Genomic DNA, 22,858 nt, shown 5'->3' on the forward strand with positions numbered 1-22,858 from the left:
CATTGTTTGTAACGGTGAAACTTACACAACTCACATGACCACTGACAGCATCATTCATGAGAGCCACCACCCACTACCATCTCCCACCTCCTCTCAAAAAGTTCTACTCTAAATCTTCCCGTGACACTCCACCAAACCCTTTAACCGCTACATTATCCAATCACAAGAAACTACCCAAACTTTGGATTGGGCTTCTTACACGTGGTACCATTGCTTCATTAGTCACACATCATGATCATCTCGGCTTCATAAAACTATCCAATCGCACCAATCAAGAAAACATCACCTCTCGTCTCCTTACGCCACGTGTGTGCACCAGCTCACCACCACCTGTCCAGTTTTCCTATAAGAACTTCTCATTTCTCATTTCCATTTCCACAAACACAAATAAATTCTCATTCAGTACAAAAATTCTTGAAATAAGCATTCTTAACCGCTGGATTAACATCATGGAGGATCATCATCAATATCATCATCAACAATCAGTAATGGCACCAGACAAACGTCAAACCGTCAAGTTCCTAACAGCAACAACAATTGGAGTAGCATTACTTGTTTTATCCGGGTTAACCTTAACCGGAACAGTTATCTCCCTAGTTGTTGTAACACCACTGTTGGTGTTGTTCAGTCCTGTTCTTGTCCCTGCTGGGATAGTTTTATTCCTAACCACAGCTGGGTTCTTATTCTCTGGTGGAATGGGTGTAGCTGCATTATCTGCATTGACATGGATCTATAACTATGTCTCAGGTAAACATCCAGTTGGTTCAGATAAAGTTGATCATGCCCGCATGAGGTTGGCTAACAAGGCAAGAGATGTCAAGGATAGAGCTAAGGATTATGGTCATTATGTTCAGAACAAAGCTCATGAGGTTGCCCAACAGGCTACTTCTTAAACTTCATGAACCACATTGTGTATGGCTTGAGCTTGATCATCAGTTGGTCAGGTGGGGGTGCAGGTGGACTACTTTAGCCACTCTTTATGTTTCCTTTGAAGCTTTTAGCAGTCTTTTGATTTATGAATCAGCTACTAGGTTTTAGATTTGGGATGGTGTAATAATTTTCTCTGGCAAGGTGTTGTTTGTGTTTATTAGGGTTGTCGTTTGGGGAGAAATGTGATGTTTTATGTACCCTTTTTGTGTCGTCGAAGTAAAAGTGAGAAATGTACTAGTATATTTCTTTCTTTTTATGTGAATTGAAATGAAAAGGGTTTACATAATTTGTTTTAATAACATACCTCAATGGGCCTTCACCTCCACCCCTATAAGAATTCTCACCCTTACAATGATAAAGAGTGGGCAATGAACTTCATAGTACTAGACAAATGAGTTCTTAAGCAATGCCAAAATTTTAGAAGTCCAAGTGATGCATATACATATGAAATTTTGTTCCCCTAAATTATTCACTGTTATGGTTCAGTAGATTATAGTGAAACTGCTAGGAAAATGATCTAGTCCATTGACAATGAGGTCCCATTACATAGGAAAAGACACTATGTTCAGAGCCCAAATTGAATGAGGTCCCTCATACAAGTGTTCATCGACGTTTAGGTAGAGGGAATTTCTGTACAATCATGTAAAGTGAAGATGCAATATTTCTATCCACAAAATCCATGAATAAATTTTCATAAACGACAATGTCATGTAACCAGTTGCCATCTTTTAATTAAAATCTCAGTCAACATAGATTATGAGGATCAAAATTGAATTAAAAATAAAACGCCTAAACTCTCCCGAAAAACTAACAATGCGAAATTGACTTAGAAATTCTGATTTAAGTATTTCTTAGAAGATCAGCACTCTTTAAACTCAAACTCACAGCTCTCAGAGGCTTTAGGAAGACTTTGAAATTCTGACTTGAGTACTTTTTTATTTATCAGATCATCACTTCTTAGATATAATCTAATTGTTCTCAAATCTTTTGCATTCTTCGAGATTAGTTTCACCCATCTCATCTCCCTCTCATTCCCACTAAAACGCACATAGGTAACTGATTGTAGATGTTGAAACATGCATCCCGCAGTCAACATATGACTAGCCCAGCTGTGTTCGTTTTCTTCATTCTCGTCAATGCAGCTCTGAGATGGGATTAGAAAATAAAAAATAAAAAAACATCAAACGGAGTAGATTTCCAAATAGCATAAATGTTTGAAAATTAGAAGTTTCGAGCACTTGCCTCTTCAAATACGAGCCACCTCAAATATGTGCTAGCTCTCTTTATGTTTTCATGTATTGTATTGCAGTGGGAAACTTGAAAACTGATTTATTTGTTGTTAATGCCTTGTGATGAATAGATTTTAGATTTCTTCGTAAACATACTACCTGTGTTTCATGATGTGGACGAGTTGATCCTGAAAGAAGGAAAAAACACCACTGATAAAGAACAGTACCTCCAGGGTTTCAGCATATGTTTCCAGATATAACTTCCTTAAATATGCAGCAAAACCTATCTGTTGCTTCCTCAGTACATTGCCATATTCACAAAGGTGTACTTTTGCAGATTCTAGTGTTTGGAAGCTGGAAAGAACATATTCCCTTGCCACACTACCACAATAGGTAAGTGACACTAGATTTGGTACATGAATTTCGAGAGCACAGTTTTGTAAACCCTCTTCCGCCCATGTCAAGTTACAAATTTCCAAAAGTTTCAGTGTAGGAGTTGAGATACAAAAATCACTCACACCAAACCAAGTGCAGTCTTCCAAAATCAAATCTTCAAGGACATGGCAATTAGAAAAGTGTTGCTCTTTCCAGCAATCATTATCAGTAAATTGGATTCCAATGAGTTTAAGGCTCTTGAGTTTTGGAAAAATAAAAGTTCCAGGAAGACGGGTACCATTGTTTGCAATTAGCTCCAACTTATTCAATGATTCACATCTGAAAAGAGATAAGGGAATATAGAATGGCTTGTCTTGATCTAACCAGAGTTCGAGCTCTTGTATATTACGCCTTGTTAAATTCTCGATCCATAAATGAAACCGAGATGCACTCATAAGTTCATTCGTCGTGAGATGGCACTTCTGAATATTTGACTCATCATGAAGAACTAATGTTCTATCCACAAATTCCATGAACTTATTAGTTTCAGACAGTGAAGGCGGATTGGGAAGAAAGTATGGAAAAACAAGGGTGGGGATAGAGGTCCATATGTACTTCCATCTTTTTGATAGTATACAAGTACGAGCAACAAGTTTGATATCAAGGAAAGAGAGGATATGATTTATAAGTGAGTCAGGTAATTTGCTAATCCTATCATATGCCTTGCCAATGTTATTGTTCAAATCCATGCTTTATAAAGTCTGTGCGCCTTACAAAGAAGGTAGCTAGCATCAAGCACAAATTACATAAAACTAAAAGAAGATGAAATAAAAGTGAATTAGAAGATTAGCTGAAGCTGGAACAAAAAGAAAAAAATTAGCCGATATCACTCTTAATTAATTAATTAATCACCAATTCCAATAGTTAAAGAAACCCTTGAGATAAAAACCCAAATTCCAGTTTTCAGCATTAATTTGTAACCTAGCTAGGGTTTTAGAATGGAAGCCCACGTAATTTGTCAAAAATAAGTCAATAGTTGACTGTCAAGAATTGGTCCAACTACCGTCTCCAAATTTTCGAAGAACTGGGTACACATTTTACAATTCTCCTTCGCAGTGTATACGTATCACGAATGAAGTCATGGAGTGCCATATATGAAATTATATAGATATCAATTGGAAAAAATCAATAAAGTACAAGATGGAACAAACATAGAAATTGAAACGCAAAAATATAGAATTTGGCACCAGACAAACGTCAAACCGCAGCAACAATTGGAGTGCCGTTGCATTACATGTTTTGGCCCGGTTTACATTAACCGGAACAGTCATGTCCTTAGTTGTTGTGACTCCACTTTTGGTGTTGTTCAGTCCTGTTTTAATTAGTCCCAGCTGAGATAGTTTTATTCCTAACCACAGCTGGGTTGTTATTCTCAGGTGGAGTGGGTGTGGCTGCATTATGTGCATTGACATGGATCTACAACTGTGTCTCAGGTAAACATCCAGAGGGTTCAGACAAAGATGAACGAAAGAGGTTGGCTAATAAGACTAGAGATGTTAAGGATAGAGCTAAGGATTATGGTCATTATGTCGGGCCGTTCCTAAATGTTTTTTTGCCCCGAAGCTAAAAAAAAAAAAAATTTACATAGTTGTGCTTGCAATTTGTATACAGATAATAGCTACTGAATCAGGTGCAATAACTATGAGAAAAAATGGAAATGACAGTCAAAATATTAAATCAATCCTAATCATGGTGCAGACCCTAATTAAAACCACCCAAATTAACTAACCGCAAAATTCAATCACAATTATACCAAAATCCCCAAATTTCAAAACCCTGAATTCTAATCTTTCAAAGGTTTAACAATTTCAAACTAAAAATAAAAATACCGGAATCACCTAAATAGTTGTTGAACTAATCATGCCAACATAACTTAAATATAAACGCTAACTAAATAGTTGTTTTAGAAATCATGTTATTGAGATCATATGATTCTCAATCAATGATTTAAGACTCATAAAATGCAAGAGGACAGGGATTCACCTTTCTCCTTTCCTTTTACGCTCCAAAAGAAAAGGCAAAAGGGAAAAAGAGTTGTCTGTGAAAAACTCGAAAAGATTTGAAGAGTTACACGAATACTCATCATTAAGTCCATATTTTTATTAACATCTGCCCCAAATATTTATGCAGTTTCTTAAAAAAGTCCCTAAGGATACTTACATTTTTAAGCTACCCCTAATGCCAAACAAGGCTTTTTCTGCCCATGGGCCTTGCTGCCCCAAAGTGGGACTTTCCCTGAATACCCTATGGGGCCGGCCCTGTATGTCCAGAACAAGGCTCATGAGGTTGCTCAAGCTACTTCTTAAACTTCATGAACCACATCGTATGGCTTGAGCTTGATCATCAGTTGGTCAGGTTGGTGTGCAGGTGGTGGTGTTGCAGGTGGACTAGTTTTAGCCCCTCTTAAGTTTCCTTCTGAAACTTTTAGAGTTTTCGTTATCTTTGATTTATGAATTAGCTACTAGGTTTAGGTTTAGGATGGTGTAATAATTTTATTGTTTGTGTTTATTTTAGGTTTTGTCATTTGGGGAGAAATGCGATGTTTTATGACCTTTCTGCTTTGGCAAGTGGAAGTTAAGAAATGTAGCATCTTTTATTTGTTTTTATAACATGAAATGGGTTTACATAATTTGTTTTACAACATACCTCAATGGGCCTTCACCTCCGACCCTGTAAGAACCGAATTAAATTTTCACCCTACAAAGAGAAACATGGGGCAATGAACTTCAATGAACTAAACAAATGAGTTTTTTACTCTAAATTCATTGTTATAGTTCAGTATATTACAATGAAACTGCTACGGGAAATCCATTGACAATGAGGTACCAAGAAACCTATGAAGAGAGTCAACAGACTAATAATCTAAGACACTTCAGAGAAGCCTAAGCCCAATGTTGTGTGATGTGCAGAGAAAATTGATAGCAGAACAAAACAATCGTAAATTACAGACAAAATGAAGTGTTCTTTGAAATTGAAACATGAGTTATCTGATTGAAAGTTATGATTTTTGTTTCCTCACAAGTAAATATGGTGGAAGAAAAGATGGAACAATGCATGCAACCCCTAAACAAATTACCACCAGCACTCCAACCCAGATAGCTTTGTGTGGGATCCCAAGTAAGAGCTCGTCACAAACTACATAAAAAACAGCAATAATAAATCACAAGAATTCAGATATTATAAACAGGCAAATGACTGTTCAAAACTACTTGAACCGAATGCGGGAAACAAGATATGAGATCAAGATGTATGCTTCCTTGAGATGCTAAACACGTGTGCTAATAGATTCAGGGGATCTCAATCCTTACAGGTCGGATCAAATTTACTCTACATATGCATCAGATTGTCTGTCTTCATGTTTTGTAAATTGTGAAATAATTTATGGTCCTCAACATTGACATAAAAGACGAGTTGAAATAAGTAGCGCTGAAATAAATTGTGAAACAGTTTATGTTTCAAACTCAAAAATGACTCATGATTAACAAAACTACATATGAGTTCTGACAGTTAAGAAGATCAATTTACTGATGTAGAAAATATACACAATTAGAAAGGCAAAAACGAAAAGGGTTCTGCTTAGATGACCCCCAAATAAGGTCCATACCTAAGGGTCTGTCTCAGATCTTTTCAGTTTAATATGCAGAATTTTGAAACACAGGCACCAGAAGGGCAAATAAAACTGAGGACATTTTATAATAGATGATTGAAATAACTGATGGGCAAATGTTTGCATTTGTGCAGTTGAATTGGTTATTGACTTATTGTAGTGTACTATGGATATAATAGAGAATAAACTAGAAAAACTAATGGTACCTATATTAAATAAGACGAGTTCCCTCTCCTTTACGCCGGGAATGGCAACAACTCCAGCAGGCTCCACAGATACAAGAACATATTTCTGACTTTGATCAAAACTCTGCATAAATTATACTTCAGAAACTGCACTTGAAATCATGCTTTCTCAACTGTTAATGGATTTTTATCGAACCTGGTGGTTAGGAATGTCGTTACTATCAGCCTCAAAAATCAGTTTCTCTGTGTTGAGTAACCTTCTGTTCCAGTTGTGCCCAATATCTGATTTGTCCCTTATCAGTTGAATGGAAAAGCTAGCGGGAATCTGTTGTTATTCAATAGCCCCAGTTAATTTCAATAAACAAACTCCAATTGTAAAATAATCAAAAGAAAGAGTATACATACAGAAGCTGGATATGATATCTTCACTTCATACCAAGTAGATGATTTGAGTCCATTTAATCGGTACAGGCGAGAACCCATTTGCAAAGGTAAGGTTTCACGCAGTAACTCTTCCCCAACATTCAGAACTTTGCTATCTGCCCTGCAAGTTATCACTCAAATGTAAGTACCTCTGTGCCAAACAACACACATATGCGATGAATCTATCCATCTAGGATAGAAAACCATATGATATACTTCAGAGATTTGGAAGTGCATGTGCGTTCAAAGTCTGTAAATTTGCTATTTCATCTTTTACTGTAACTCGGGACGTAACCATAACTCCAAAAGAAATTTGGTGTAGTTGATCTTGTTCTTTTTCCGAACTTAAGTTTGGGACACCAAAAGTGATATAATCAAGGAATTACGAAGGATATGAAATTTTTCACCAAGTAATAAATCCTATAGATGTGCGTTCTAATCTTCAAAAGTTGCACTTTTCCTCCATTATTGTCTCAAATCTAGATTCCAGAACATCTTGCTTGACTTCTATATAATCAGAACAAAGCCTACAAAGTGCATTGAATCCCAACAAAAGTACAAACACTCACATCTTTTCTTGGTCAAGAGATACAGCACCAATGACAAAACCACAAACATATAGCAGTATCACATTATAAACCGACAATCGACCCATCCCAGTAATACGTTTAAGCATACTTCCAGCTTCCCCAGCTAGGTCTATCTACAGAAAAGAAAACAGAACAATTTTAGACAATTATATTCATAAAACTCACTATTGAAAAATTGAGACAACCAAAATCATAATCTCATTGCAAAAACTGTGGGTTCTGGAGTTTCGATTCTAACTTAGTATTCGTCCACTAGTTACATTTTGGAGTGTCCACATTTCCAAACTATCAATTAATCAATTTATACTCCTCTTTAACTAAACATTTTGATTTGAAAATCTTTAATCAAATCGATTTTTCCTTGAAGCTTTTTAACAAACATAACTTGAGCAATGCCTAACCCCCAACCTTGCTACTCAATCCCTAACCCCTACCAATGCACATCAACTTCAGAATCTGCCTATACATTATTATTCAACTAGTAAACAGAAATTACCAAAGTTTAAAAGATCTAAGTTAAATTCTCTAGTTCCAGTGAATCTTTAGGAGTATATCTGTATCTACATTTCATTTATTTCCCAACTATCATACTAGAATCAATTAAAACTCCATTTTCCAACAATTTCTTGTCAGATTTTTTACATCAACCATAGCAATCAAACTTCCAAAATGTGAACCATCACCAGTTAGATCAAAAACGACAATAAAAAATTTGAGTTTGAAACAAACTAACCTTAAATAGACAATGGTAATTGATTCAAGAAGTCCTCTTTCTTCAAAAACTTAGCTCTTTAAATCAAACCCATGTCTTAAATTCCTGTTTTCAAGTGATTGTAGACTGAAATGAACACAATTTGTGGTGGGGGTGAAAAAGGTGAGATTTTTAAGTGGGTTTTGTAATGGGAGAATGAAAGAGTGGGTTTTTATAGTATAAGTTTCATTGTTAGTCCCACTTCGTTGAGAAAAATGAAGTTACGAGGATATATAATAGAAGTGAGAAGGTTGGGCACGACCTTACTTGGACAGGATCTGTTCTATAGGTTCGTACCTGTGTCCTTGAGTTCTAAGGAGACAGGAACCGAAGTCTGGTCTTCAGACTGCTGTGGTGGTCGTGCAGTTCCCTAGATAATGAATATCCATGGAAGCTAACAGTTTCTAATCAATCGATAGCAATGACAAGCTTCAGGGGAAAATTAGCCTTAATGTTTTGATGCATCGGAAAGCCTCTGGATCTAACAGACGCAGCCGAAGAAAAAACTGTATCGGGTACTGCCAACAAATTTAGGCCAAGAAAAAGCAGTTTCAGTAGTACAGGTAAATATGATGATGGTTATTCATATTCAACCAACAAATAAACCAAATACAAACACTGTCTGCTCGTTAATTATGCTGCACTTTTCATTAGTATATTGCTAATGAATCCTAAAGCGGCACACATTTTACATTGTACTGCAAATTTGTTCCACCACTAAGAAAATATGCAGTTCGCAAGCATACATGAGGGCACCACTTTTTTCCTCCAATTAATGACTTAAATCTAAGCTCTAAACGTTGATTCTATATGTACAGATCAAGACTTAGTATGTGCACAGAATCTTAAAAGAACAAAAAAAAAAACACACCAACACTTACATTTTTTCTTAGTCAGGAGAGGACAGATGACGACAGAACCACAAACGTGTAGCAGCAGAATCACATTATAACTCAATGTTCACAAGCGAAAAATCACAGTATGAAATCTATGTTGGGAATTTTTGATCAATTTAGCTAATCTGATAGAAATCGATCATTCGTAGAGCAAGACTTGGGAACTCAAAAGGGGGAAACTTTGTTTTTTCTGTAAACCGCTTAATTCCATATAATTTGGTTTCTAACTACATTTTGATTTGAAATCTTTCCCCAAGATCGATTTCTTTGAGGATTTTTGACAAACAAAACTAGTGCAAAGTATCAAAGTAACAGCAGAGATTTAAAACCCTGATGCCCACAATCAATCTATTAAAATCCCTAACCCAAGAAATGACAATCCCTAAAACAAAGAGAAACACACTTAAGATGATATTAATTACCTGAAGAGTACCAAAACGTAAACTACCAACAATTGTTATTGACCAAAAACCAGCTTATATAAGATTTTGAGTTTGAAACAAACTAACCTTAAATCCAAACTAGTAATAGATTCAAAAAGTCCACTTTCTTCAAGTATGTCCACAATCTTAGCTCTTTAAATCAAACCCATGTCTTAAATTTTCGTTTCAAGTGATGGTAGACTGAAATGAATGTACATCAGGTGGTGAGGGTGAAAAAAGATGAAAAAGAGTGAAATGAATATATATATCTAGTGGTAAAGGTTTAAAAGGTGAGATTTTTCAGTGGGTTTTCGGAGAACGGAGAACCAGAGTGTTGAGATTAGTTCCACGTTAAATGAGAACGGTTTATGATTTTGAACGACTTTTTGGGCATCACTTCTTTTTATGGACCATGATTTATTAAAGCTATCTGCCCTACATTTATAAGGGTATCCTAAAGTGTGGAAATGACTAACTTATCCTTGACTAAGGTAAATCAATAACAAAACAAAATCAAAGCCATGACTATTACCTAGATGAATTGATGAGTTATAAAAAGAAATTCTCATCTTCTTCTCTTTTTCCCTCTTTCAACCGTTACTCGTTGTCGCCAAATTCCTGAGTTTACACAAACGCATTACTTTAATTTGTTTTTGATTATAAAATTTGAGAAGTAATCATCGAAATAAGGTGAAGATTGAAGATACAAAGAGTATTTTGGTTAGGAGACATTTTAGAAAACCCTAGGTTTGCTAACCGAACTTTTGGTGAAGAAAAAGATTGTTTCCAACCGTTCTCTCGCAAACTTTTCTTCATAACGAAAACTTTCTATGTAAGGCCAAATGTTGAGTTTGGTTGAGTCGCAATTTGTTTCCTAGACAAACTCGTCTGTATATACGTAAATGCTGGGTTCGGTTAAGTTGATATTTTGTTTACTAAACCGAACAAAAAGTTCGGCTAGCTACTTAGGCAACTTTACGAACACATCGAACTTAACAAATATTTTTTAGAGTTCGGCATAGAAAAGGTAGTCGAACATAATACTCGGGTGGCGAAAATTCCATTAAAACTAAGTTCGGTTACCTGTGTTAACTGATAAGTTCGGCTACCTGATATTGTAGTCGAACTTTTTCGACCTAGCCGAAATCAATTTGTAAATTTTTTTAATTTTAAGAAATGTTTTGGCCAATTCAAGCATCATTAACTAAATTTTAAGTATATCTGAGTATTCAAAACATCATCCTATGGTTGTGGCTTGGAAAAAAAAAATCTAAATTTTTCTCTAGAACATCTTCCTATTATTATTATTCTCTCTCAATAATTTTTCTTTTAAACAAAAATCAACTTATTAATTTAATCTCAGTAATCATTAATTAGCTTAACTTAGCCATATCACGATCATTATACTAACTTAGCTGAGTGAGTTCAGTATATTACTATGTTTGTGTACCTCAACTATCTGAATGAGTACATTATATTTTGTTTCTACGTAGTTTTTCTTTTTATTCAACACTTAATTGATCATATTAACAACTATCTCATAATTTCAACCATAAAAAAAAACTATCCAGTAATTTCCTATTACATAGGGATATCATTGTCTATTCTAAATATAAAAAACTAGATAAATCGTATAATGTAAGTTTCTTTATCTTTAAACACTTTTTCTTTATGAGAGGTTAAGATTTTTTTTCTTTTCCAATTGTAATACAATATTAACTGATTATCGTTATTAAATTTAGTATATTATGTTCTATTTAATTAGTTAATAATACATGCTCCAAAGATACTAATGTCCCTACTTTTTCTTTTCTTATTAGTATCCCGAAGATACCACTGATTTCAACAAGGTTTATGGAGCAAATTACTTGGAAGGAGAACAGTTTGGGAGTTTCCTATATAGATCTCAACCACATCATGATTATAGATTTATCCCCCGGAAGTTGAACACTGACTGTATTTTGAACTTGACTACCTCTATATATTTGTTCAGCAAATTATATATAATGAATATATCATACAAGAGTTAACAGAAGATATATCTAACGAGTGGTAATAAGAATAAATAAGATATCGAACTGTATTGGGATTGATTTTTAGAAATATAAAAAAATATAAAAGATATTTATGGATATAAGTTGTGACGACAACATGATAAGAGATTCCTGAAAATGGGATATATTATCGTATATTAAATGAGTGAAATGTGTTTCACTACACGAAACTTATATTTTTTTATACGTAACAGAGAATATTACTATAACAAAAAAATGTTATTTATCCGTAGAGGATATATTTTCGGAAATATAAGATGGTGGCTATTGATTTGAAATGTTGAATGATACGAACACCACAAATCGAAATATAAATGATTGTTAACAATCATTTATATAGCTCAACGTGTTATAATCTTATCACGAACTCCACAAACCAATCTGCTAATCTTGTGAAGAATAATAATAGAATTCTAGTGAGTGTATAATTACTCATCCACTCCATCCATTGCTGATTGGTTTTTTTACTATACAACCAACACAAACTTCATATCCAAGACTCTTATCATAAAATCAAACATCATTACATCAGTGGCTTTGACGCAATCCTCCGATATCGCAGTAATTGAAGCTGCAATTCCCAAACAGCCATCGAAGCTATGATGACAATCAACTTTCGGAACTCCATTTCCATACAACCTATTCCAAAATGAATCAATATTTTAAAAAACGGATTAGAAATCAATCATTGAAGCTGCAATTTCCAAACATATGCAAGCTTGCAACAAATAAACATGGCTCAGTAACAGACATGATTACCAATAATGCTTGGAACTTGCAACTTATAAGAAATTTAACTCAACAGGAAATCACTGAAATGATGAACCTCTTTACATTATTGGGTGCTCCTCCAATTTTAAATGAAGATGCAGAAGATGAGATGATATGCCAGACTCCTGGAGGTTTTAGTGCCAAACTTTGTTTGAAATGGTTGATTGAACGACATCCAGAAATCCACAATGAAGTGCCTCATTCCTGCATGTGGATACAACCAATGCCTCCAAAGGTACAGTTTTTTATGTGGACTGCAACTCAGAACTCAATAGCTACAAATGACAATCTCATAGGAAGAGGGTCTCATATACAAAATCTCACATGCTCTCTCTGCAATCAATTTCCAGAAACAGTGAATCATCTATTTCTACATTTTTCATACTCCCGTGCAATCTGGGACTACTTCCTTAGAGGATATAATATCAGGTGGGTGCAAGCATGAACTCTGACGATGCAGTTGAAGGCTTGGTAATTCAGGAGACGTCGAAATAAAGGACGCAAACTCTGGCCATTGATTATCTTTGCGAGAGTTTGGGCTCTCTGGAATGAGAGAAATAGACGAGTAATGTCTCACAAAAGGCCCAAATCAGAAAGAGAGGCAATCACAAAAGTAAAACATCTACTATATGTTGGGGAGGGAACAAAAACCTTTTTAAGTTTATTTTCTTTCGTGAGCTTATGACACATTGAAAAGTCATTATTGACTCTCGTTAATCTGTAATTTTAAAATGGGAGCTTCTGCCTTATTACATTTTCTTTCAATATAAACCTTTTTAAGTAAAAAAAACAAAAATTTAGAAAACGAATCATTAACATGCTCTTCATTTTTTCCCTTCTCAACAACCATTGTTGGAATAGAATGCTTATGCTACATACAGCCTAAGACCTCAGTTTATATACATCAAAATCAACATCGAAATAGGCTATATCTTATTCTATAATAAAGAAAAGGCTCCTTTTTGGTGAAGCCTCTTACTTTTGGTGAAGCTTTTTATATGATGAATATACCCCTCTGTAATCTTTGTTTTTATGCATTGGGCTTCGGAAATATCCATAGTTAAGAAGGAATTATTTGTAAAAGAGCGAGACAGTGGTGCGTGCTTCGAATCCCGCCAACCCCAGTTTTACCTTTCGGCATATAATTAAGTTAGATTAGAACAATGGAGTTTTTAGCAACGGCAGATCAAATGAGGATAAGAGAAAAGGGTTTGGTATACAAAAATAGAAAAGAAAAATCCTAGATTTAGAATATCATTTCATTGATGAAAAGAAAAGAAAAGAAAAGCCATAGATTATCCCAAGGAAAAGAAAAACCTGAAATTATTAGTTACCAATTCATCGGTGAGCACAGTGTTGGATATTTTCAAGGTTTGCCGCTACGCAGAGTTATACAGTGATCGACTTGATTTTACTTTGTAAAACCTAGAAGTTTCCATTCAAAATTGAACAGACGCATCTCTTCCCATAAGCCACAATTAATGGCTTTTGGAATCGTCTGTTGGTGATGAAACGTCGACACTACCAACAGGCATGAATATCACTATAAGTAGCGAAGATGTTCTCCCATTCCAATACATCAAAAACAATTTGTTTTCTTCTTCTCTAAAAAGCATCATCAGAACCTTATACAGTGTGATTCTTGGTCGGGTCAAGGAAGTACAATCCTTGAATTCGATCACGGTGTTAGGGCTTCATTGAATCCTGAAGGCATAATTCGAGAGACCGTTTGTACTCGCCAAATTTATTGGGAAAGGTCGAATTATTGTCTAAAAGAACCGAAAGAGCCTTGAAGTCAGGGATACACCATTTTCTGTTTCTGTTTTCATCATCTTGTTTAACCCAAAATTTCCAACACACAGAACTTTAATGCTTCTCAAATTATGATCTAATGAAAACATCAAGAATAATCTCCATATCAATGGTCAACTCAGTGAGGTCCATGAAGTAATTTGGAGTTCATGAAGCAAAAATGTTGTTGTCGATAATGGTGGCAGATTTTGCTGGCAATAGACATATTGATGTAATTGGTGGTGCCAGTAGAGAGGTTGATGTAATCGGTGCTGATGGTTGAATGTGTTGATCAACTGATAAATTTTTAATCTTCCGTTCCTAAAGTAAGTAAAAAAAAAACACAACTTTGTATTTCTTTTTTGTTAATTCTCTTAATTTTGCACTTCCTACCTATTGTTGAACTCAATATGACATTAGAAATTTTATTATTTAAATTGGGTTTTAAGATGAATTTCAATCTTCTTCTGAAGTGTGTTGTTTCAAGTATCCTTGCCTCACTGACAAACATTAAAAGTATACCTTATGGATGCATTCACGATGTTTGACAAAGAGTTACATTTCGTACTAGGAGAGTAAAAAGTGGCAAAAGGTTTCATTTTCCTTCTGTAGTGGATGCCGTGATGTTCCTTACTTCTGTGATTGTGTTCCTTACTTCTGTTTTGAAGGTGTTGTTTCATTTTAAAGGTTTTAGATATTCTAGTATTATACTCTATGTGATCGTATATGCCATTATGTGAATTAACAATGAGGATTCGAAGTTCGAACAGGGATCTCACTCCAGAAAGATGGCGTCAAAGTCTCGAAGTACATAACCAAAAGGTAAATAAATATACAACATGTGAACTGTGAGCATAATTGAATGCGCTAATGATGAATATCACCGACTGTGAGAGTCATTTACGTATCAAATCATAATATTGATTCGTTGTTCTTTGTATGGTAATACTAAAATTCCTTTTTGGGTGTTTTGAATGGGGTAGAATGCCATGTTCTCACGCCGAGCTATTGCTTGGTACTAATTCTGTTGTGCGCATCGTCCATGTTAAATGATGGGGTAAACCAAACGATCCAATAATGTTTGCTTGCTGTAGGAGTTCACTGTTTCGGTGCAATCTTGGGTTTTAAACATTGTGATTCCCTAAGTTGCCTATTTGAGTGAAAATGGTTCTTTTTGTATATTGTACTGAATTGGTTGCATTTGTAGTAACATGCATTAAAGGTACCCACTTCCACGAAGCCCGGACCTTGGTTATGGGCCTAACAAGGAGTGCTCTCGTTCCACAATTACCACTATGGCAGTATGGTTATCATACTATGCTGAACAGTATTAATAGAGTTATGTAAATTCTTTTTCTTATACCCAATTTTTATTTCCTATCTCTATCGTTGAGATAGCTTGCTTTGTATAATATATTGTAGCCTCTTGGGAGAAGCAGTGGATTTCAAGTTGCGTCTATCCACCGGCCCTGCACTAAAGGACAATGGATTTGGGATTAGAGCTGGCAAACGGGAGGGTCGGGGATGGCTTGTTACGGATTACACGGGTTCGGGTTAACACGGACCAAAACCTGCGGGTTGATGTTCTTCACAGGTGGTCATTTCTTCAACCCGCGCCCGTAATGGGTAAAGCCTGCGGGTTTACGAGTTTACCCGACTTGTTTAGTTAAAAACAAAATTAAAGCTTAATTTAAATTGAAAATAAAATGAGTACAAATTATATCTTTTTGCAACATCTAATCATTCATCTAATCGAAATTAAAGCTTAATTTTAACGGAAGACAACAATGGAAGACAAGGTTAATCTAAAATGAGTACAGATTATATCTTCAATCGCAGCAAGAATTCCATACACATTTGTGTTCTCTGCTCAAACTCAGACTCATAGCAGCATCAGGAAGACTGTAAGACCATTCATACATCATTAAACACCTCAAATGTCATAGCTCCCATTTCTTTCCAGAACCACACAACACGCATAAGGACTCGGAGAAGCCATGTTCCTAAAAAATGAGCAATAAATCAATCAGGTAGCCAAAAGGTCAAAAAAAAATCATAATCAACACAAAATAAAAAACCCAAATAGGAAATGAATCTGTGGTGTAATTAGAAATCACAGAAATCCCCAAATTAGAAATCAACACAAACCCTAACCACCATTACAAATACAGGAAACTTGAACAACCTTAGATGATCATGAATTAAACAAGGGGTTTTTCTTCTTTTTGCATACAGGGTACTTTGAACAACCTTAGATAAAGATTTTACAAACCCCAAATTGAGATCATAAAAGTGAAGGATATTTACAGTTGGTTCACCTGTAAATTTGGGAGAAATCCAACTGAACCTGAAAATCATCAAGAACAATTAAAACCTCCGCATCAAACAAATTGAATAAACAAAAAACAAAAACAGATTTATCGAGAAGATGTAAAGAGAATTATGAGTTTGGTTTATTATTCACCTTCAAAGAAGAAGCCGACCTAAAACAGATTTGAGATTTGTACAAAATAGAATCTACTGTTTAACTTTCTGGAGATGATTTTGATCCAATCACACACTAATAATTGGATTGTTCTCGTTAAAAAAGAGAATGGAAGACGTTAGTTTAATATATGAGTCTGTGACAGAGAGAGACAGTGGAGAAGAAAGAAAATAGGAGGAGAAAATGACACCTTCTCTAGGGTTTTTTGGGTTTTAAATCCTAAACGAACGAATGAGATCAATCCATATAATCTAACGGTGGAAATTAAGTACAACTTATTACTGTAGACGGGTTACGAGTTTAACCCGCGGGTTTTCTCACAAGCCGCTATTTCTCCAACCCGCGACCGGCTTGTTTATAACCCAGCCAAGCCGGGTTAGAGTTTTCACGGATCGGGTACGGGTTTATCCACGAGTTTCGGCTTGTTTGCCAGCTCTATTTGGGATGCAGCCATAAAGAGGACTGACGTTGATGTAACTGAACAGTATTATACTTTTGGGTTGCAAAAGAATTGGCGCGTATGATCAAATAGTCAGCTCCCATTATTTTCATAATGTTTAAAGAGCCACTTTCGAAATGTTAACTTTAACATGTCCTTAATGATTTTAACCTTTTCTTCCCATGGAAAATTATTGGCACTGCACTAGCACATTAGAACTTATATTGTAAGATCTACTTTGTCAAGTTAGTCACTCCAGAAAACATTTATGTTATACAAGTTAGTGAAATTTCATAATTGCACTCTTTCATATATTCCTTACATCAATTAAGATAGCATGAAAGATAATGTTCTTCATGCACTTAAATCAGAAATATTTATTTCATGCACATGTGGATATAAGTTTCTGTTTGCATATTTATGAATTTTAATGGACTTAGGGATACAGGTGCATGACACTCCTCTGGGTGCCACTAACCGAAATCGCATGTGTATTGTGCGTGCGTCGGAATGTGAAATATACATGTGTGTGTTAATTAGTATATCCCAAAGTAATTTGAGTGCACCAGTTTTGGAAAGCTGAACCATCGGTTCAAGTGGCAGGCGCATCGCGCGTGTGATTTCAAGCGGCAGAAGAAAGACATTATACGCCATAAAAACATAATCTAATATTATAATCAACGCATTAAGTTATGAAGGTGCGTCTTAAATAGGAAACACAAGCAAGCAATATAGGCGTGCCATGGATCAATCCGAAAGATTTTCTACAAAATTAATGTTCTTCAGTCAGAAAATAAAAATCGTTTTTGTAGTATATATCGAATTTGTTGATTGATAGAATTGCAAACTTTTGTAGCGGAATTTTTTTGTTACGAATATAGTTTGCTTAATGAGGCTGCTATTTTTCGGCTTGTGACTTGTGAGAGGCAGTTGATACACGTTTTGTATACCATGTTAATTTGTATGCTTGACAGTGAACTAAAAGAACTTGGAACAGAAGGCAATTAACATTAATCGGGTACTTCCTACACTAAAACACGTCAGGCACAATATTGAAGAAGTAGAACATGGCAATACGGCATAAACAATGAACAGACTCTTTTCAGCTTCAAGTAATCTTAAAGTTGAGTGTTAATATAACTAATTAGTCCAACATTGGACGACGCAATTCTTTGTACGTTGTGTATAACAAATTAGAGTTGCACTACTAATCGCCAACTGGCAATGGATTGGATGCTCATTCTAATAGTCCGCCTCTCTATCCATTGCTGATTGGTTTTTTCACTCCAGTATCTTTTGCCATTACACAATGATTATCTTTTTGATTATCTTTTTGTTTTTTCCACCTCTTACATTGTATCCTGGCTGGAGGTTGATATTAAAAGTTGTGTTTTCAATCTAAAGAGTGGCTAAAATCAACTATATGAACAGTTTCCATCACATACAAATAATGCATGATGGCTGATGCATTTTCTCGTGGACGGATGCAAATTTGTCCTATAGACCGTCCAAAATAATTGTACAATTGGTGATCGAGTTTAAGTTTTAGCCTAAAAATATCTTCATTCTCTTATCCACAATCATAAATATCTTGGTTCTTCATTTTGTCTGGATTAGCTCAGTTCCAAATTTTCAACCATTAGTAATTATACTAATGCAGAAAAAATCTCTATTTTCTTTCTTATGCAAATAAAAGAGACTGCACTCGGTGCCTAAGCAGATTTTGCCAAATTTCGCATTTAGAGAAGAGAAATGAAGAACATTGTTTCGACCACATATAACATGCCTATAGAAAATATCGCGAACTCGCTGTGGATGATCATAATGGAACAGTACAATCGCAATATATGAGATAGAAGTATCATCTCTACTTTGTAAACCAGGTGTGTAGCTAATGAGACGCCTCAACCGATATAGTTTCCTCACAAATGCCTTTTTCAGGTTCGTTATAAATCATTTGCTTTCATTTGTGTATGATTTTGGATTTCTGCTGATAATTTATGCTTCACACCAGACAAAAGGAAGATTGAGCCAGGTAAGTTAGGAACTAATGCAAAGAATGAAAATTCAGTCTCTACAGGAGACAAAGATGAAAAATAGGAATTAGCTTCAAGCAGAAAATCCCCTGCTAAGATAACTACTTGTGAAAAAACCATTGATGCTACGATCAGCAAAACCTCTACCAAAGTGAGCACTAACAACACATTTGGACTGTTGATTGAAGACTGTGAGGATGAAGGAGAAGAATTATATGATGTAGAGTTCGACAAATATGCTCTTTATCAGAGTCATGAAGACAAAGCTGGGAGGAAAAAGAGCTTTCAAAGCTCAAGTGGAATGGGGTAACTCCTAGTAAGGATAACATTGAAAATCTTGGTAAAGGCCAACGATTCGCGTCTAGAAGACACAAGTAACTTGTGTTCTTCTTCTTGTGTGTTTGATTTGGTTTCTTTGTGCAAGAGAGACGGCTTTTGTCGCTCTGTTTAGTTTTCTTTTTTAGCTGCTGGTGTTTGTTTATGCACCAGGTGCTGGTATTTGTTTATGCACCTTTAGACTCGCCAAGGCGCCCTTCTCTTGTATTCTCTTCTCTTTTTTCAATATAATCCCAACCTTCAAGTAAAAAAAAAAAAAAAAAGATGGAAGTTATAAGATTGGATTGGAATAAACCAGGGTACGTCGCCGTCCTTATTGGAACCTGCTGCGGGTTCTACTGGAAACTCTCAGAATGCCAATGACTTGCTTGCTTCTGAACTCGAACAATTTGTTCTGCTCAAGGACTTCAAGTCTTCAACCCCACAAGTCCAAAAGCTTGCTTCTCAACTCGAAGGGTTTGACTTAAAAGGTTATTAAAAAACACGTTGGGCACTATATGGGCTCTTTAATGAGGCCTGCTCGTTGGCATTAACAGACGGATTTTTCAGCTTGAAGTAATCATAAGGTTAAGTGAAAATTATTTAATCCCACAATTAAGATATGGGACGCGAACTGGAAGAAATTGGAGAAAGGTGATTGATGTCGAATACCCAACCAAGAGTAGAGAACATGTTATTTCAACTCTGGATAAGTCAATAATTTGTGATCATCACAAGCTTTAAGAAAATCATGCATAGACGGTTTATAATTCCATCTGGTTTCAGTTGCTTAATATTAGAATTGTAATTGTTATTTTTATGCATGGGAAAGCCGCTGGATCTGACAGATGCATCGAAGAAAAGAAAGTAGAACTGAGGCCCTATTTTTGTCAAGGAACTGAAACAACTTAAGCAGAAGGCAATATTAACGGGGACAATATAGACGTCAACATAAAACACGTCAATGTATACGGATTCCCTAATGAGGCCTGCTCGTTGATTTTGAAGAAGTAGAACATGGCAATACGGTCTAAAAAACGAACGGGATTTAATCAGTCCCACATTGGACGATGCGATTCCAAGTATCTTGCGTATTATATATTAGGGTTGCACTACTAATCGCCAATGGGCAATGGATTGGATGCTCATTCTGTTAAAACTTTGGTAAATTCTTTTCTTTTCTTATTTTCATTCATAGTATTTCCATAGATATTTATACATGACCGATAACTTGGAGACTCAAAACTTTCCTAAGACACGGATTTGAGACTTTCCTTATGAGTCTCAAAATCATGACTTACATGGACAATCCTTTCCTAATATATTATTTCCACTTTCCTAATATATCACTTCCCTTATCGGTCTCAAATTTTTGACTTACATGGACAATACTTTCCATAGACTGACCACTACGGTCTTGGAAAGTATTACGACATTTCCTAATATATCACTTTCCTTAATACCCCCCTCAAGACGGAGCATGCAGGTCACAAATGCCCATCTTGGACAAAAGACCTTGAAACTGAACTCGGCCTAATGATTTGGTGAAGATATCCGCCAACTGCAACCCCGTAGGCGTATAAGAGGGAGAAATAATTTTCTGTACTATCGCATCCCTGATGAGATGACAATCCACTTCTATATGTTTAGTTCTTTCGTGAAAAACGGGATTCTGAGCAATATACAATGCCGACTGACTATCACAAAGAAGACTCATTCCCTGTGTATGAAAAACTCCCAAATCACCTAGTAATTGCTTCAACCACTTCAATTCACAAGTAGCTGCAGCCATAGATCTGTATTCTGCTTCAGCTGGACTCCGAGAAACTGTGTACTGCTTTTTGGTCTTCCAAGACACTGGTGAATCTCCAAGAAGCACAAACCATCCTGTCAACGATCGTCTAGTCAAAGGACAGCTTGCCCAATCTGAATCACACCAGCCTTTTAAACTTAGACTACTATCAGAGCGCAACAAAATTCCTTGCCAAGGATTCTTTTTCAAATATCTAACTACCCGAAGTGCAGCTTCCCAATGTTCTTGTCTTGGATGCTGCATAAACTGTGACAAAGTATGCACAGAATAAGCTAGATCTGGTCTAGTCACAGCCAGATAAATCAATCTTCCTATCAGTCGTCGATACCTTTCTGCATCACTCAGCAACGGCCCTGTTGCCAAAGCTAGACGATGATTAGTTTCCATTGGAAACTCTGCTGGTTTTTCTCCTAATAACCCCGTCTCCATAATAATGTCCAATGCATATTTCCGTTGACAAACATAAATGCCTTGCTTACTGCGAGCTATCTCCAAGCCCAGAAAATATTTCAATTTTCCAAAATCTTTCATCTTGAAACACTGTCCCAAATATGTTTTAAATTTATTTAGCTCCACTACATTATCTCCTGCAACAATCAAATCATCCACATACACCAAAACATTAAGTTGCATCTTTCCTTTGATCATAGTGAAGAGAGAATAGTCTGAATAAGATTGTCGAAAACCATAATTCTTCAAAGCTGTTGATAGTTTTGCAAACCAACAACGTGGAGCATGTTTCAAACCATACAACGATTTCTTCATTCTACATACCATATTAGGATTACCTTTCGCAAATCCAGGTGGTATTTTCATATACACCTCTTCCTCCAAATCTCCATGTAGAAACGCATTGTGTACATCCATCTGATGTACTTCCCAATTTTTAGCAGCTGCAACAGCTAGAAAAGTGCGCACTGTTGTCATTTTTGCTACAGGTGCAAGAGTCTCTTTGTAATCTAAGCTTTCCACTTGATGATTTCCAAAGATCACCAATCTTGCTTTTAAACGAACCAAATTCCCATTTTCATCATACTTCTCTGTATATATCCATTTACTTCCTAGTGCTCTCTTGCCCGCCGACAATTCTTGCAAAACCCAGGTATCTTGTTCTTCTAGTGCTCGTATTTCTTCTTCCATGGCTTTCCGACATCCTGGATGTTTCATTGCTTCTTTAAAGTTGCGAGGTGCAGAACCCGCAGTTATAGCTGCAAGAAATTTCTTATACGGTGTAGAAAATTTATCACAACTAACATAATATGTCAAAGGATACGGCGTACCTGAGGAGGATGATTGTGATGGATGAAGATGAGATGGACTATTTTCTCGAGTGGTGTGCGTCACAAATCCCTTAAGCCTACTCGATGGAATTTTCGTACGCTTTCCTTTACCCATATCACCTTCTACTGCAACATCATTGCCCGGACTCACAAGCTCAGCAGATCTCTCTTGAACTGCTACACGTTCTCCTTCCGTCGCAGTCACATCTTGAACTGCTACACCTTCTCCTGTTGTCGCAGTTACGCCTGGTATGCCTACAGCGTCTCCTCCTGTCGCTGTTACGCCTGGTGCTGCCACACTTTCTACTGCTGTCGCTGTTACATCTTCATCATCACTCCAGTCAAACGCTGGACTCAACTGATCAGTCTCAGCTGATACACCAGTCACCTCGGTCTCAATAGAATG

The 22,858-nt window shown here is 36.0% G+C and overlaps 3 protein-coding genes and 1 pseudogene across 11 annotated transcripts; 2 read left to right on the top strand and 2 right to left on the bottom strand.

The window, feature by feature from the left end:
• The first annotated feature begins 427 nt into the window (after positions 1-427).
• Positions 428-1,138, top strand: LOC113292956 (oleosin 1-like). Its single transcript, XM_026541759.1, has one exon. The coding sequence runs from the start codon at positions 450-452 to the stop codon at positions 891-893; it is 444 nt and encodes a 147-aa protein (XP_026397544.1). The 5' UTR covers positions 428-449; the 3' UTR covers positions 894-1,138.
• Positions 1,139-1,789: 651 nt separating this feature from the next.
• LOC113294166 (F-box/LRR-repeat protein At4g14103-like) lies at positions 1,790-3,283 on the bottom strand. The gene is made up of 2 exons (XM_026542582.1): positions 2,387-3,283; positions 1,790-2,074 (listed from the first exon to the last, which is right to left on the bottom strand). The coding sequence occupies exons 1-2, from the start codon at positions 3,281-3,283 to the stop codon at positions 1,790-1,792; spliced, it is 1,182 nt and encodes a 393-aa protein (XP_026398367.1).
• Positions 3,284-5,332: 2,049 nt separating this feature from the next.
• On the bottom strand, positions 5,333-9,839 carry LOC113295876. Of its 9 annotated transcripts, XM_026544207.1 has the most exons (8): positions 9,556-9,839; positions 8,448-8,668; positions 8,133-8,216; positions 7,379-7,512; positions 6,792-6,930; positions 6,583-6,711; positions 6,408-6,510; positions 5,333-5,729 (listed from the first exon to the last, which is right to left on the bottom strand). In XM_026544207.1, the coding sequence occupies exons 4-8, from the start codon at positions 7,483-7,485 to the stop codon at positions 5,593-5,595; spliced, it is 615 nt and encodes a 204-aa protein (XP_026399992.1). In that variant the 5' UTR covers positions 7,486-7,512; positions 8,133-8,216; positions 8,448-8,668; positions 9,556-9,839; the 3' UTR covers positions 5,333-5,592. The 9 variants fall into 9 exon arrangements, with proteins under 9 accessions (XP_026399992.1, XP_026399993.1, XP_026399991.1 ...); XM_026544208.1 differs by lacking the exon at positions 8,448-8,668; XM_026544206.1 differs by having other exon boundaries at positions 8,133-8,656.
• Positions 8,408-8,498, top strand: LOC113300927 (annotated as a pseudogene).
• Positions 9,840-22,858: the final 13,019 nt, after the last annotated feature.

Source organism: Papaver somniferum, chromosome 7 (assembly GCF_003573695.1).
Source record: "Papaver somniferum cultivar HN1 chromosome 7, ASM357369v1, whole genome shotgun sequence".
NCBI classification, from domain to species: Eukaryota; Viridiplantae; Streptophyta; class Magnoliopsida; order Ranunculales; family Papaveraceae; genus Papaver; species Papaver somniferum.